A 16,399-nucleotide genomic window follows, 5' to 3' on the forward strand; every position below is an offset into this window, starting at 1 on the left:
GGTTTCAGGCTCAATCCCCAGTAGAGGGTGTCAGGAGGCATCTGATCAATGATTCTCTCTAAAAAAAAATGATTCTCTCTCATAGTTGATGTTTCTCTCTTTCCCTTCCTCTCTGAAATCAATAAAAATATATATTTTTTAGAAGTTAGTATTGGGCCCCAGCCGGTTTGGCTCAGTGGATAGAGTGTCGGCCTATGAACTGAAAGGTCCCAAGTTCCATTCCGATCAAGGGCACATGCCCGGGTTGTGGGCTCAATCCCCACTGGGGGACTCGCAGGAGGCAGCCAATCCATGATTCTCTCTCATCATGGATGTTTCTCTCTCTCTCCCTCTCCCTTCCTCTCTGAAATCCATAAAAATATATATTTTTTAAAAAGTTAGTATTGGTATTAGTATCTCCTCAAGGTTTTGGGGGAAACATTTAAAAACCTTTATTTTAAAATACACAAAACATTACATTCATGACACTTGCTAGAGTTACAGACCAAGACCTGCTGGCCTCTAGATTCTGTGTTCTCTGTTTTATAAACTAGTGGCCAGGTGCACGAAATTTGTGCACGGGATGCGGGGGGGGGGGGGGGGGGTGTCCCTCAGCCTGGCCTGCACCCTCTCTAATCTGGGACCCCTCGGGGGACATCCCTCTCGCAATCTGAGACTGCTGGCTCCTAACCACTCACCTGCCTACCTGCTTTCCCCTAACCACTCTGCCTGCTGGCCTGATCGCCCCCAATTGCCCCCCCAGCCTTCTCGCCCCCAACTGCCCCCTCTTGCCGGCCTGCTCGCCTCCAACCTCCAACTGCCCCCCCCCCCCCCCGCTGGCCTGATCGCCTCCAACTGCCCCCCCCCAGCCTGCTCACCCCCAACTGCCCCCCCCCCCCCCCCGCTTGCTGGCCTGATCGCCCCCCACTGCCAGCTTGCTCGCCCCCAACTGGCCTCCCCCCCCCCCCCCCCCCCCACCGGCCTGCTCACCCCCAGCTCCCCCCGCTGCTGGCCTGATCATCCCCAATTGCCCTCCCCTCCTGGCCTGATTGCCCCTAACCACCTCTGCCTCAGCCCCGCCACCATGGCTTTATCCAGAAGGTCTTCCAGAAGGTCTAATTAGCATATTACCCTTTTATTAGTATAGATGTTATCATGGCACTGTCAAGTCACACTCAAGGTAACTCTTTTTTGCTACTTGAGTGAGTACCTGTTCCTCCAGCTGGGGTGCACAGTCTGAATCTGTGCATTCATAAAAAGGGAGCTCCCATGTGACCATGGTCTCCAAGCTGGGCTCAGCATGCATTGTGCTCACAGCAGGGTGGTGCTTGAGGCCCCTAATGCAGCAGGATTTCTGAACAGTGAGTCTTCCTTGCCTGGCTTTTGTGAAGAAGCCTTATGTGAAATTTGTTTTCCTTTTCTCTTTTTACATTTATGAAATATTTCAAAATGCAAAGAACATGAAATATTTTAGCTCACTTATGCTTTCAGTGTTGTTTTAATTAATGTTAATCTTTGCTGTCCTTACACTTTTTGTTTTAATCCTCACCTGAGGCTATTTTTTCCCATTGATTTCTAGATAGTGGAAAAAGAAAGAGAGAGCCCTGACTGTTTTGGCTCAGTGGATAGAACGTTGGCCCGAGAACTGAAGGGTCCTGGATTCAATTCTGCTCAAGGGCATGTACCTTGGTTGTGGGCTCGATCCCCAGTAGGGGGAGTGCAGGAGGCAGCTGATGTTTCTCATCATTAATATTTCTAACTGTCTATTTCTTCCCCTTTCTCTCTGTAAAATCAAAAAATATATATTTAAAAGAGAGAGAGAGAGAGAGAGAGAGAGAGAGAGAGAGAAACATCAGTGTTAGATACACACATCAATTGGTTGCCCCTACTGGGGCTGGGGTACCTGCAAACCGACGTACATGTCCTTGATGGAGACTTGAACCTTTGGTCTGGGGGCCGACACTCTAACCATTGAGCAAAACCGGCCAAGACTCTCTTTATACTTTTAATTTAGATTTTTAAAAATGAGCAGTTTTTGTTTAAATTATGAAAGAATTGTGTCCTTAGAATAAAAACCTTCAGGCCTAGCTGGTTTGGCTCAGTGGATAGAGCACTGGCCTGCAGACCAAAGGATCCCAGGTTCAATTCTGGTCAAGAGGCACGTACCTTGGTTGCATGCTCCTCCCTGGCCTGGGCCCTGGTCAAGGCTCATGGCAGGAGGCAACCAATCGATGTGTTTCTCTCATTGATGTTTCTCTCCGTCTTTCCCTCTCTCTTCCACTCTCCCTAAAAATCAATAGAAAAATACCCTCAGGTGAGGACTAATAAAATACAAAACAAAACAAAACAAAAACACTTCAACTGTGAGTATAATCCCCAGTCCTTACGGTACTTAAAGATTCTTTTAGGAGGATGAAGCTATTTTGAAGAGAACCTTGGTATTCTGCATGGTTTCTTACAGCGGTCCAGTAAAAGAAGAGTTCTCTCCTTTCTCAACTTTTTACTTCATTGGACATTTATTTTTACTGGAAAATGAGGACTTATTTGTGAAATTCCTCCATGTGTGGCTTTCTGAGGCTGATCTTGATGTCCAGATTAGTTCTGTAATCAGCCTGAGTGGTGTGGGGGTATGTGTCAAGTCGTGTCCTGTTGAAGAGGGGCACTCTTTGCCCTGTATCCGTAAGGAAACCTGCATGTGAAATACTGAATTTACACACAACAGAAAGATGCCATAACTATCTCCTTCAGAAAGGTTTCCATTTGAATATTAGTACTCTTTAACAGTTCTTTTTACTTATATAGCTAATGCTAATCCTGTGAAGAAATTTAATATTGCATAAATACATAACCAGCTCTCCCCCATCACTCCCCAGCGTGTGAGAACAGTACATAGGTACATTCCTCTTTGAGATCTTTCCACTTGAGTATGTACAATCCAACCTCATCCTTAATGACTGCAGGGCATTTCACACAGCATTTTTCCAGGATTGAGTCTGGTGAAGAATTCTGTCCTGGCATAGAACTCACACTCAGGGACCAGATGAACCCGGCTGTGTCCTCCTGAGGTCTTCCCAGAAGGCCCAGGGATACCCCAGGAGTTGGGCAGGTTTTCATCTATTCTCTGGTCCTCGGGCCTTCCCCCTGCAGGTATCTTTGAAGAGATGTTTATACCAGCTGGCAGTGGTGGGGGCCACCCAGCACATCGTCAGACTGGGCTAATTAGGCATTTGGAAGTTGGTGCTTAGATTGCACCTAGGGTTTTCTTGTGTAGAAAGGCCTTTTCCATGTTGTGCGATGCCCCATTGACACTCTGTCCCTCAAATAGAGTCGGAGCACCAGACTCAGGTGTACCACAGAGAGGACACAGCTTGGAGTGTGACTGCACCTCTGATGAGGGTGTAGGACTCCCAGGAGGTACTGTCCGCAGGCCACTGGTGATTTCGTTTCCTGTGCCCTTGATAGCAGAGATGGTATTTATGGTGTCTGAGAGCAGCATCAAATGAGATGTATGGTAACAATTATTTGAAAAAGCCTAAATACAGTATGACTTTTTGCAATGAACATATACTGAGGACATATTCTTAAAATTATTTTTTAAGACATTCCTAATACCCACTTGTGGAGGTATTATTTGTTGCTTCTTCCTACTTTTGGGGAGGGTGACACAGGTCTAGATGTTCCTGCGCGTGCACTTCACTGTACAATGGGGACTATTGGCAGCTGATGAAGAATCTTCTGGAAATAGTAGAGAGAGTTATGTGTTTGCTGTTAACTCTTGGAATGAGTTAACTTCTTCATTGACATTCAGCCATATTTGTTAGCACAGGACCAAAAATTTTTAAATGTAATTTTACAATGGGGGTGGGGTAGCCTGTGTGATTGGTTGCAGGGTAACTTGTGAGACTCAATGCCCTGGTTACATTTGGTGTTTTTTTCTCTTTCCCCCTTTTCTTCCCAAACCAGGTTGTCCTGGCCCGAGAACTGGCAACCTCAAGGGAATATGCTAGTAAGTACTAACTCCAGCAATCTTTGTCTGGGATGCAGAGACAGTACACTTCTGGGCACATGGCCACTCGGCACTGCCCAGCGCTTGGGGGTTTCTCTGCTGATTTTAGAGGAGAGGACACTGTTGGTCTGTCTTAGAGACTATGAAGCCAGTAGCCACATTATGTGAAAAATTTGAATTTATGCCAGAAATTTGAACTTTATGAGTTGTGTCTTTAGTGTTTTCTTACCGTTTCAAATCATAGTAACTTGCTTCTCTCTTACCTTAAGTTAAAATTCTAGAGAAACGTCACATTATCAAAGAGAACAAGGTCCCGTATGTAACCAGAGAGAGAGATGTGATGTCGCGCCTGGATCACCCCTTCTTTGTTAAACTTTACTTCACGTTTCAGGATGATGAAAAGCTGTGTATCCTTTGAACAGTCAAAGAGTTCTGAAATCACACAGTGACCCCTATTAGTTTGGCATCATGACAACATTGTTGTTTTTACAAGTAGTCCCTTCTCCTGGAAAGGAAAAGGGCTGTATATTCTAAATACAAAGGAATTCATAGCATGGCCGTGGCCCCCTGGGGTAACTTCATGGGAGACCATCACAAACATTTTTTAGATTTTTTTTTTTTTATCGATAAGCATTGTATATAAAGGATTTTTATTATTTTAACCCTGTGGTTGCTATACATTTATTCAAAGGCTTTCCTCATTCCTCTTACCAGCATTCTTGGAGTATCTATCAGGTGTCAAGTCCTGTGCTCAAAGCAGGGAAGTGAGAGAGGAAGAATGATCTTGGGCACCTGGGGCTCCTAGAAGGTGGGCACCTATCTGACTTCTGGGTTTGGTTGGAAGGGACATTTTTACCAGGCTCAGCCCCCAGGTGAGAAGTTCAGGGTGTGACCCATAGGAGCCCAAACCCTTTCTCCCTATACATAGATGCTGTCCTCTCCCTGGGGTCTCCAACCTCCCTCCTCCTGCTCCCTATGGAGTCTGCTCTCAGTGCCTTTTTAAAAAAAAAAAAAATCTCTGATCACCCAGTGCTCTGGCTCTTCATGGCTTTGCAGCTGCATCTCCATTAGAGATATCATACTTGCTGATTCTTTGCTTTATTTGAGGGCATCTTATGTTCCCTGACTTCTCTAACTCTTTTACCTTTGCTTAGGGATAAGGGAGGCAGGGTACCATGGCAGTCAGGGTGGACCACACATCTATGTCATACGTGGGCCTGCCCATCATGTAGCCAGACTGGCCAGTTTTTCCTCACTTCTCGGTCCCTTTACTGTAGTTCTTCCAAACCAAGACTTCCCTCAGCCCCTGTTTGCCTGGTGACTGTTCTCAATCTCAGCAGATGCTCTTGGTTTCTCAGCCAAGAGAGGTTAGACTGTCAAATGGAGTTGGTTAAGAGCTTGTTCAGGTTTAAACCTCAGTCTTTGTATTTTTTCTTGTCTTCAAGGTCTCCAGAGCCCCTTCCCCTCACCACACCACTTCCAAAGTTGGTCCAGTGCCTTCCCCATCTTCCGTTCTCCCCGGTCAGGCTTCCTTTCCCCTCCCTCTCTATACATAGATTCTTCTGGGTTAAAATTTTGCTCAGTCCTGTTCCCCTTTTAACACCATTTTCTGTCTTCATCAAATGTCAGCTGAATTTCTTCTTTTGTTTATTGAGAAGTCTTTGGTGAATGCTGGGTGATGGCAATGTGCTGGTAAATGAGATATGAGGGCTTTGTCTTCAGGGACCTTAAATTTTCATGCAGGAGTTAGGTTTAAAACAGATGATCAACACCTAAGGGACCAAGAGTAGTAAAGCCAGATAAGGGAGTGTTGGAGCATGCTACTGTTTTAGCTTGGTGGTCCAACTTGACAATGTCAGGCAGAGACCTGCACAGGGTTAGGACAGGAGCATGTCTGTGTGGGTGGAGTGAAAAGGCTGGGCAGGGGTCAGCTCTTTGAGCTTTAGAGGCCTGATGAGAATTTTGAATTTTCTTCTAAGTGTGGCAGGGAGTCCAGGAAGGTCTCCAGCAAGGCAGCTGTTCACTCTGGCTGCTGGTTCAGTGAAGGTTCTTCTAAGTAAACGGCTGAAGGAGAATGGAGTCAAGGTGGCTCTCAGGAGTGGACCTCAGAACCTGGATGCGCCGTGGGCTGTAACTGAGCCGGAAGAGACTGGAGAGAGGCCAGGCCAGGAGTGGATGTCGCATTGGCATTTGACATATATGTAGTTGCTAGCTGCTAGAGGGCCAAGTGGGCTGCTGGGTGACTGCCAGCAGAGCTCAGGGAGGAGTCAGGACTGGCTTAGCAGGCTGGCCAGTCACTGAAGGGCACTCAACAAGGGGAAAAGGTCTGAGGCTTGAGCTTGGGCCACTCACCTTCACAGAGATTGGCACTTGGAAGGGACTCTTTGAGAAGGCAGGGGGGAGTGGGTGTTGCTAGTGAGTTGAGAGGACAGAGACCCAGGGGCCACAGGACCAAATGGTTTCTGAAGAAGGGTGCTGCAGCCGGGCCAGATGCTGCCAAGTGGTCAAGTGCATGGGGCGTGGGCCTGACCTATGTATTGGCCCCAGTGCAAGTTGTCATTGTTAGTGGCAGTTTGGAAGTAGGAGGAGGGTTTGGGAGAAGTGAGGAAGTCAGCGCAGGTTCTTCCTAGCAGATTCTCTGTAAAGGGGGGCAACAAAGTGGTCTAGTAGCCAAAGGTATGGGAGGTGGGGAGGGGGTTCCTCATTGGTGTTTTATCTCTCCACCTGGTTCCATCTATTCTTGTCCCTATCTCTTTGTTGTCATGCCATGCAGCAGCCATTAATGGCTTCCTGAGGACTTTGAAGGGTCCTCTTCATGTCTGTTCTGTGTCTCTCTTACTTCTGAGGCCACCTTGACCCTTTGCTCCTTGTACTCCCTGGGATCCATGTGACTATGCTCCTGGAGCCTGTGGGGATCTCTGGCTGCCAGATTTTCTGGAGGCCCGGGCCTGGGCTTTCTGTAGGCCCATTGGACAATGTGTCTTATTGGTTGGGGGCTCCAACAGATTGCACACACTTGGCTTTTTATTCTCCAAAGGCCATGTGAGGTGGGATTAGGTGGTTCAGAGTCTAGATGAGTGAGTTTGCTGTCTAATTTTAGATGGGATTGGCCAGAACAATGCAGGTGGAGAGGACTCTAGGGAACTTTGTTCAGTGGTAATTGTTGCTCTTAAATTTTAAGGCAAATTCCAATGCCTGTGAAGGCTGTGAGGGCATGCTTTACCTCTGACAGGAGTAAAAAGAGGGACTTCTGCCTCAAGTTGAAATCCTTAGTGGCATACATTGTATTAAGAGAGAAAGAAAAGGAAACTGCCTGAAGAAAGCCCCAATATGCACACCACATCCCCTTTAGCCATAATTTACACATTGTGGAGACACTGGAGCAACTACAGGGGCAAACTCCCCTCAGGACAGGTAAGGCAGAGCCTGGGGACACCCCTGTGGCAGCCTGGAAACCAGGGCTCTGGACAGGGAGCCAAGCTCCAAGACACTGCTGAGCTCAAGCCCACCCTTCCTCCCAGGCTGCAGTGATGCGTTTCCCTCCTGCAGGGATGGAGGTTGAGGGGTTTCAAAGGCTGTTACTTGGCTAGTCTGCATTCTTCCTCCATCCTCCACCTGCTCATCTTTGTGTGTCCTCTCTTGCAGCTTGGGATCAGGAGCAGTGCACCTAGGCCTCAGGAGGCTGGGCTTCAGTCCTGTCCCTCCTTGGCTTTGTGACCTTGATCAGTTGGGTTGCTTAACCTCTCTGAGCCAGGTTCCTCTGCAGAGTGCAAGCTTTGGGCTCACCAGGCTCTGCAAAAGGCCTGATCTGTGCTCATCCTTCTGGGAATGTACCCACTCCATGCACTAGAACAGATTTCCTCAGTGCCCTATGGCATTGGCTTTGCTAAAGGAGGTAGGATGGGAATGGACCAATGAGATCTGAAAAAGTATTTCTGGAGATGAGAAATGTGTGTGGTTGGAGGGAGTATGGGCTTGGAGCTGTGATCTTCAACATCTGTCATATTCAAAACCTGTCAATCACCTTAGCTTCACAACTGAGCACAGAACTAGAAGTATATCTTACATAGGAAATAGGAACAGTCAGGCAAGGAGCAGAACCTGTGAAGCAGGAAAAAGTGCTATTACTGTGCTTGGCTGAGCCCCTGTGGGATGTAGGCTCCTGGGATACCGCGTTCCTAACTGGTGAAGCTCCTTGGCTAGTCCAGGTGAGGCCACCTACCCAGGCAGCACTGAGCTCCTGCTTGGGTTTGGGCAAGCCAGAGTCTGTAGCCTTCCCTGTGGAGGGGGCAGAGCAGGACAAGGAGGGAAGGGGGCCTGGTTGAGACCCTTTGAATTCTCAGAAGTAAGGTTTGTTTTTTGCCTCAGGTTCCTGTTAGATGTCCTAGTTAGAAGGGTTTGGGGGGTCACAGGTGGGGCTGGATTCAGGGCAAGTTTGGGCAGCCTTGCTGGTTTGTCCCTTCCTCCTGGGATTGCCCTCACTGTACTGCAGCTTTAGGCTCCTTGGTGGGAATGGCAGTCCCGTGGCAAACAGAAACGAGATGGAATACCCTGAGCACAGGCCAACCCTTTCCTGTCCCTAGCAGCCAGTGGTGAAGTACCTGTAGATTTCCATTAATAGGACATATGTTTGGTGCTTCTAAAAGGAAGAAGTTATATGGGATTCATTTATTTTTGCAACCATTAGTCCTCTTTGGAAAATGGAAAATAGATATATAAACTTTTCACACTGTAGTGGTGTCCAGAGGAAAGATGACAGTGTTCCTCCAGTCTCTCCCCAGTGGGTGCCTAATAAATAAATTGAAGCAAGAAGTTAATAAAACGGCATTTCTCTTACAAAACTTGTCACTTTATACTTGGAAACAGAGCGTTCATTTGAGAAACCTTTACATGAATTGGCTCTTAGCACACAGCATGTGGAATGCAGCTGGTGCTCAGTAAATGTATACACATTGTGCAAGTGTGAAGACTGGATTATGATGGAAACATGCCCCCTCCCCACTCCCATACACACACCTTGGCTGAAGCCTGCAAAGAGGCATTTGACTGCAATCTCTAGCAGCTTCCGTTCACTGGGGCCACATGCGCCATCTCGGCCTGTGGGATCCAGAAGGATCATTTGGGCTGAAAGGCTCATGTCATTGTGTTCTTGGTGAGAAACTTATTCTCGGGCCTGGCCCTGGAGCTGGGGTGTGGGATTTCCATTGGCCATGAGTCTGAACATGACTGAGTCTGACTCGAAGAGGGGCAGCAATCTTGTGCCACAGGTACTTTCAGTTTTCATTAATTTAAAAAATTTCTATTGGGTTAAGGTTAGTTTTTTAAAAATGATTTTTTCATTCTTCCTTAACTATGCAATATTTAGATTTTGGCCTTAGTTATGCCAAAAACGGAGAACTACTTAAATACATTCGCAAAATTGGTTCATTCGATGAGACGTGCACCCGATTTTACACAGCTGAGATGGTGTCTGCTCTAGAGTACTTGCATGGCAGGGGCATCATTCACAGGTACCACGCTGAGGACTGGGGCTCTGCTCTCAAGGTCGGGGGCAGCTGTGGTTTATTTAATGGAGGGTGGGATGCCTCGTGAAAACTAAGAAGAGTTCACATCACCCTGACTTTGAGAGCCTCACAGACCTTCAACTATTAGATGAAATTATGTCTTTTTTTTGCCAGGCTAACAGTTTTCTTACCCATCTTGACTGCTGCTTTTATTTTGTCACTTACGGCTTTTGTGTGTACTTTCTTCTGGTCTTGTTTTCCATGACTTTCTGATAAAGTCAAATTGAAAGTATTCAAATAAGCTCTTTTTTAAAAAATTTATTTGAGAGAGAGAGAGGGAGGGAGGGGAAGGGAGAAATACATCAATTTGTTGTTCCACTTATTTATGCATTCATTGGTTGCTTCTTGTATGTGCTCTGACTGGAGATTGCACCCACAACCTTGGCATATCAGGACAATGCTCTAACCAACTGAGCTACCTGGCCAGGGCTTTTTTTTTTTTACTGACTTTTAAAAACTGGACTATGTATAAATTAAGTTGTACAGCGTGATAGTTTGATTTCCATATTTTGTGAAATGATTACAATAAAAGGTATAAAAGCTATTTTATGGGTTAAAATGATAAATTATACTTCAAAAAAGTTTATTAAAAATAATAGATGGAGTTTTGAAGTGATGTAATTTGAATGTCTTCATTATATGCAGTTGCTATTTGTTCATTGTGAACTTTAGACTTACATTCTTGGTTGTTAGTCTATAAAGATTAGCATTAACCAGTTTATTTTCTTTTTGGCAAAATTTAGAGTATGTAATAACATTGCTGTTTTAAATACTTATGTCAAATATAAAAAATCTGCTTTCACAGGGACCTGAAACCAGAAAACATTTTGTTAAATGAAGATATGCACATCCAGATCACAGATTTTGGAACAGCAAAAGTATTATCCCCAGAGAGTAAACAAGGTGTGTGAGTGCTTTATTTCCAGCCGATCCTACTTAGTGTTTAGATCAAAAACAACCTTTTCGAAATTCAGTGAATTGCATTGTGTTCGTGTGGTGACAGATGTTTGTAATATCTTTGTTACTGTAAAATAGATGCTTGAGTTTTCACAGGGAAAGCTGTATGTCTGATCTAGTGGGTGGGGAGGGAGGGGCTTCTTAGGCTGCCTGTGGTTGGTCTGCCCAGTCTTGAGTGGGGGTGCTGGGTCACCAGGTGCTTTCTGCATGTTGTTGTCATAGGTCCCTTTGAGCACTTTTGAGTGCCCTGTGGCTCACCCTCCGTGTTTTAGAAGGTGCTGGGGTGCCATATCTGTTTCTGGTCTCCCATGCAAGTACATGGGGTCAATATGGTCAGCTTGCAGCTCTTCCTGTTAGCACTGCAGTTTGTCACTGGGGGTTAGGGGGGAACTATTCCTCTATCCCAGTGCCTGCCAGCTTTCTTTCTCCTCACTTCCTGTGTGCAGCTGCAGTGGTGGCCCAGGCACACCCATTATAGTGAGGTTGTACAGAATCACAGAACAGGGATTGATTTTTACTTAGTCAAATGCATATTTCTGATTGCAAACCGTCCTAATCATTGTTCCCCTAGGGCAGTGGTCGGCAAACTCATTAGTCAACAGAGCCAAATATCAACAGTACAACGACTGAAATTTCTTTTGAGAGCCAAATTTTTAAAACTTAAACTATATAGGTAGGTACATTGTTATTAACTTAATTAGGGTACTCCTAAGGCTTAGGAAGAGCCACAACTCAAGGGGCCAAAGAGCTGCGAGCCACATGCGGCTCTTTGGCCCCTTGAGTGTGGCTCTTCCACAAAATACCTCGTGCGGGCGCACACGTACAGTGCGATTGAAACTTCGTGGCCCATGCGCAGAAGTCGGTATTTTGTGGAAGAGCCACACTCAAGGGGCCAAAGAGCCGCATGTGGCTCGCGAGCCTCGGATTGCCAACCACTGCCCTAGGGTGATTCTTAGCATTGGATTATGTATTGTGACAGCCTATCACCTAGGAGGAGTTGCTAACTTGGGCCAGAAGAGTGTCCTGGATGTCCTAGCTAGCCAGGGGACATCTTGGCAGGGGCTCTCACTGTCCTTAAGGTGTTTGTTGAATGGAAATTGAACCGGACGCATAAAGAATGGCTATTTTACTTCTGAAAATTATTGTCAAGTGTTAGCGTGGAGAGAAGATAAAGCCCTTTATGGTGAGGTTTGGGGGAAGCTAAGGGTCACTGTGCAAGTTAATAAGTGACCTTGAAAATGAACTTTGGGTCTTAGGACAGTTGTGACTGTCAGAGCCACCCTGACCCAAGAGTCTGTCATGGAGACCTCCATATAATGCACACATCTCTCTGCCATGAGAGGAAGACCTTGATAAAAAGCATAAAAAGTGCTTGGGCTAACGGATATGCTGGGTATAAATACAGGGGTTTTTGGCAGAAAGATTCAGACTAAAGCATCCACTCTGCTACAGCTACTCTCTTGTAGAAAAGAAAAACTATGAGTATTACATAGCAGTGGGGAGGAACTTGGCTTTTTAGAAAGCCCTCTAGCTCAGCTGGGCTGGCCCCCTCTATCTTGGGCTTGAATTGCAGCTGGATTAAACACTGTGTTGGACATCCACTGGGCTGATGCCTGGGGTCCACTCATCCCAGCCAAGTGTGGGTAGAGACATAAACCTGTGCTGCTGGGAGGCACCTGTATGCCTGTTTGGGCCTCCATGGGCTTCCTTCTGCAAGGTGCCTTATCTTTCCTTCCTGGGTGTTTTTCCAGAACAGTGTCCTTAAACAGAGGGTTCTTGTGAACTTTCTAGTTAGGATTCAGTTAGTGCTTTGATCTCTGCGCAAACACTCATTGAGTCACCAGCGTCTTCGATTTGGGAACCTCTCTGAGAATCCTAAAGCACCACCCTTTCAGGACTGAAACAAAACTTGGAATCATGGGATATGCTGTTATTTCTCAGCAAGTCCTAGTCCTGGCCTCACTTGCCTGCCTTTTGTAACTGCCTTTCTCTCCTTCCCATAGAGGGCATCAGAGGATGGGTGGTCTCCCTCCTGGAGATGCACAAAGCCAGGGAAGTCCTACTGGCACTTGTGAGATGCCCCAAAATCTTTATCTGTTCGACCTATGCATATTGCATAGTAATATTTTATTGGCCAGTAATCATGTTTTTATGGACATGGTATAACCCATAACCATAGCATTGTTCATGACAGAGGTGAACCCAACAGGAATTGCTGTGTCTCCAAATGTTCTTGTTAGGCTGCTTATCACAGTCTGTGTTACTTCTGCCATGGGACCTCCCAGTCATTCTTGAGAGCTGCCCACCTTGGGGTCTGCTTTGTCCTTCCTTCATGTATATTTCCTTCAGAATCTGATAATTTGATACAGGCTAGTCCTGTTGCCCTGTAGTCACTGAAAAAATACAAGAATTTAAATGCATTGGTGAAATAGTGAAATAAATAAGCATGCTTTTCTTTCTTTATGGAAGCAGAGGCTCAAAGTCCTTACGTTACAAACCAGGGAGAATTGCTTGTATATATAGATGAATTGGCTTTTTTTTTTTTTTCCTAAAGAAAAGGTAAAAGCATATATAATTATGTGAATGTTTCATTTTAGTGAATTACACTCATTTTCTGTTTGAAGTACTTTAGAATATATTTCTGTATTAGCTTTTAAAAAAAAACCAAAAACTTTTGTGCAGAGATGATTTCCCAAAAACACCTTAAAACTTCCAGAAGGAAAGTGTTGGTATGAGCTCAGATTCTTTAATTGTGCACTAAGCATGTTCCCCTTCCTCCTGGCAGGAGGCAGGTTGTCTATCTTCACAGACCTTTGTCCCAGTAGGTTGCTCCTGAAAGGGGGTAAGCCCTGCCTCTCTTTCACTGCTGCCTGTTAGGTCAGAGTCTCCTCCCTGTCTATAATGGGCAGGGGTGGGGCACAGCAGGGACTGTTGAGGGCATACGGGATTGATGAACAGTTTCGGGCACAGAGGACTTGTGACTTCTGACCTTGCACAAGGGTACCACAGACATATCTGGGTGAGGACAGCTTAATCATGTCCAGTAAGCCCCTTGTCTGTGGCTGTGTCTCTGGCCTTTGCCCCCTTTGCAAAAGGCTTGAGTTTCTTGGAGACCCTGGAGGTTCAGACTTGGGGTTTGTGTCTGGAAACCTGTGTCCTGAGCTATGTAGGCTTTTCTGGTATACAGCCAGATGTGGAGGCTTCGCTCACCAAACAGGAGGGGTGGGTCTGCCGGTGTAGGTTGGAGGACAGCTGGAGGGGGGATCCAGGGGAAAGCTTCAGAGCCGAAATCATTCTGTGACTTGCAGTCTGTTGAAGAAACCAGGTCATTTGTCTTCTAATGTTTCCTGATCACATCTCTGTGGAGTCATGTAGCATGCTCCTCTCTGTACATCCTGTAAATGAGCAGTTGGTGCTGGCCACTTTGATCACATTCAGGTTCAGTTCTCTCACACCAAAGTCTGGTCGTGGTGCCTTCTTTATTAGGAAGCATTTGATATCCATTCATTTCTCTGTGTTGTCCACAGTCCTTTAAAGCCATAGTGGCTTAGATCCATTAATTCAGTAGAGAGTAAAGAATGATTATAGTCTAATTCTTTTATTCCTGAGATGGAATTCTTCTTTAAAGAGAAATTTACCCAAAGCAACTATTTCCTTAACTAGTAGTATTGATTGTGGAGGAAAAACAGGATAAATGCTTGCTCTTTCCCCTTTACTTGCCACTTTTGAAAATCATGAACTGTCTCACCATCATCCTCCAGTAATGACCAAATTATCAAAAACATTATTACCGCCCTAGCTGGTTTGGCTCAGTGGATGGAGCGTCAGTCTGCAGACTGAAAGGTCCCAGGTTCGATTCCAGCCAAGGGCATGTGCCTTGGTTGCAGGCACATCCCCAGTGGGGGGTGTGCAGGAGGCAGCTGATCGATGTTTTTAACTCTGTAAAAAAAATCAATAAAATATATTTTTAAAAAAACAAAACATTATTACCCCTTGCTTCACACCGTACACAAAAGTAACTCAAGATGTTTACTTGGGTAGATTGGAGATCTGAATCTAGGATCTAAAACTATTAACACTCTTGGAAGAAAGCATAGGAGTAAATCTTCATGACCTTGGGTTAGGGAATGGTTTCTTAGATACAATACCAAAGGCCCAAAAAAACCAAACAAAAAAAACCAAAGGCACAGCAACAGAAGAAAAAAAAATAGATAAATCATGCCACATTAAGTTTAAAAACTTTTGTGCCATGATACCATTAAGAAAGTAAAAAAGACAACTCACTGAATAGGAAATAAAAATATTTTCAAATCATATATCTGATAAAGGACTTGTATCCAGAAGATATAAGAACTCATCATTGGAAAAATAAAAAAAAATCTAACCCAGCGTGCATGGCTGAGTGGTTGAATGTCAGCTTATGAATCAGCAGGTCACAGTTCAATTCCCGGTCAGGGCGCATGCCCGGGTTGTGGGCTTGATCTCCACTAAAAGGCAGCCAGTTAGTGTTCTCTTTTATTGTTGATGTTTCTATCTCTCCCCTTCCCTTCCTCTCTGAAATGAATAAAAATATATTTTAAAAATTTTTGAGGGGGGTGGCAATGGGGGAATAACCACACATTTATAATACCTTAATAAAAAAAAAAGCACAATAAGATACTACTAACCACACATTAAATGACTAAAGTTTTAGAAGAGTAAAAAAAAAACCCAGGCATTGGTGAGGATATAGAATTGGATATAGAACTCTCTCACATTGCTTGTGAGAATGTAAAGCTACAGTCACTTTGGAAAATACTCCAGTAACTTATTGTAAAGTTAAATAGATACTTTATAACCCAACAATTCCATTTCTAAGTATTGACCCAAGGAAAAAATTAGTGACATACACAACATGGACACATCTCTATAATATGCTGAGCCAGAGAAGCTAGGTACATATGTCCATACTAATCATTCCACTTATATGACATTCTAGCTTCCCAATTTACAGTGATGGAAATCAAATTAGTGACTAGAGAGTGGGGAATGCAAAGGGTAGGAGGACTGACTGAAAAAGGGAAAGAGGAAACTTTTGGGGACAACAAGAGTGTTCTTTTTTTTTTTTTTTTAATATATTTTACTGATTTTTTACAGAGAGGAAGGGAGAGAGATAAAGAGTTAGAAACATCGATGAGAGAGAAACATCGACCAGCCGCCTCCTGCACATCTCCTACTGGGGATGTGCCCGCAACCCAGATACATGCCCTTGACCAGAATCGAACCTGGGACCTTTCAGTCCGCAGGCCGACGCTCTATCCACTGAGCCAAACCAGTTTCGGCAAGAGTGTTCTATATATTGATTGGAATGGTGGTTACATGGTGTATACATTTGTCAAAATCCATCAAACTGACTACTTGAAATATTTCCATTGTTTTATGCAAACTGCACCTTAATAAAGTTGATTTAAAACCATAAAAATGTTGAAAATGGACAGAAGGTCTAATTAGACATTTCTCCAAAGAAGATAAACAAGTGCCCAGTAAGCACATGGAAAGGTACTCAGTGTCATTAGGAAAATGCAAATCAAAACCACTATGAGGTACCACTTCATTACCCACTAGGATGGCTTTGATAAAAAAGATAAGTATTAGCAAGGATGTGGAGAATTGAAACCCTCAGACTCTGCAGGTGGGAATGTTAAATAGTGCAATCACTTTGGAAAACAGTGTGGCAGTTCCTCAAAGGTTTAACATAGTTACCTTATAACTCAGCAGTTTTACATATAGGTATATATCCAGGAGAACTGAAAACATGTTCACATAAAAAGTTGTGCAGGAGCCGAAACCGGTTTGGCTCAGTGGATAGAGCATCGGCCTGTGAACTGAAGGGTCCCGGGTTCGATTCTGGTCG

The 16,399-nt window shown here is 44.9% G+C and overlaps 1 protein-coding gene across 2 annotated transcripts in view; it reads left to right on the plus strand.

The window, feature by feature from the left end:
* PDPK1 (3-phosphoinositide dependent protein kinase 1) overlaps positions 1-16,399 on the plus strand; it is a 102,656-nt gene that overhangs the window by 35,355 nt on the left and 50,902 nt on the right. For both annotated transcript variants that reach the window (XM_070413208.1, XM_070413209.1), the window contains exons 3-6: positions 3,943-3,985; positions 4,255-4,392; positions 9,351-9,495; positions 10,355-10,452. In XM_070413208.1, the coding sequence (XP_070269309.1) occupies positions 3,943-3,985; positions 4,255-4,392; positions 9,351-9,495; positions 10,355-10,452 (424 nt within the window). The remainder of the gene's footprint in view (positions 1-3,942; positions 3,986-4,254; positions 4,393-9,350; positions 9,496-10,354; positions 10,453-16,399) is intronic.

The sequence above is a fragment of the Myotis yumanensis genome, unplaced genomic scaffold, assembly GCF_028538775.1.
Source record: "Myotis yumanensis isolate MYYU_CA2020_CCGP unplaced genomic scaffold, mMyoYum1.0.hap1 SCAF_4, whole genome shotgun sequence".
Classification (NCBI taxonomy): domain Eukaryota; kingdom Metazoa; phylum Chordata; class Mammalia; order Chiroptera; family Vespertilionidae; genus Myotis; species Myotis yumanensis.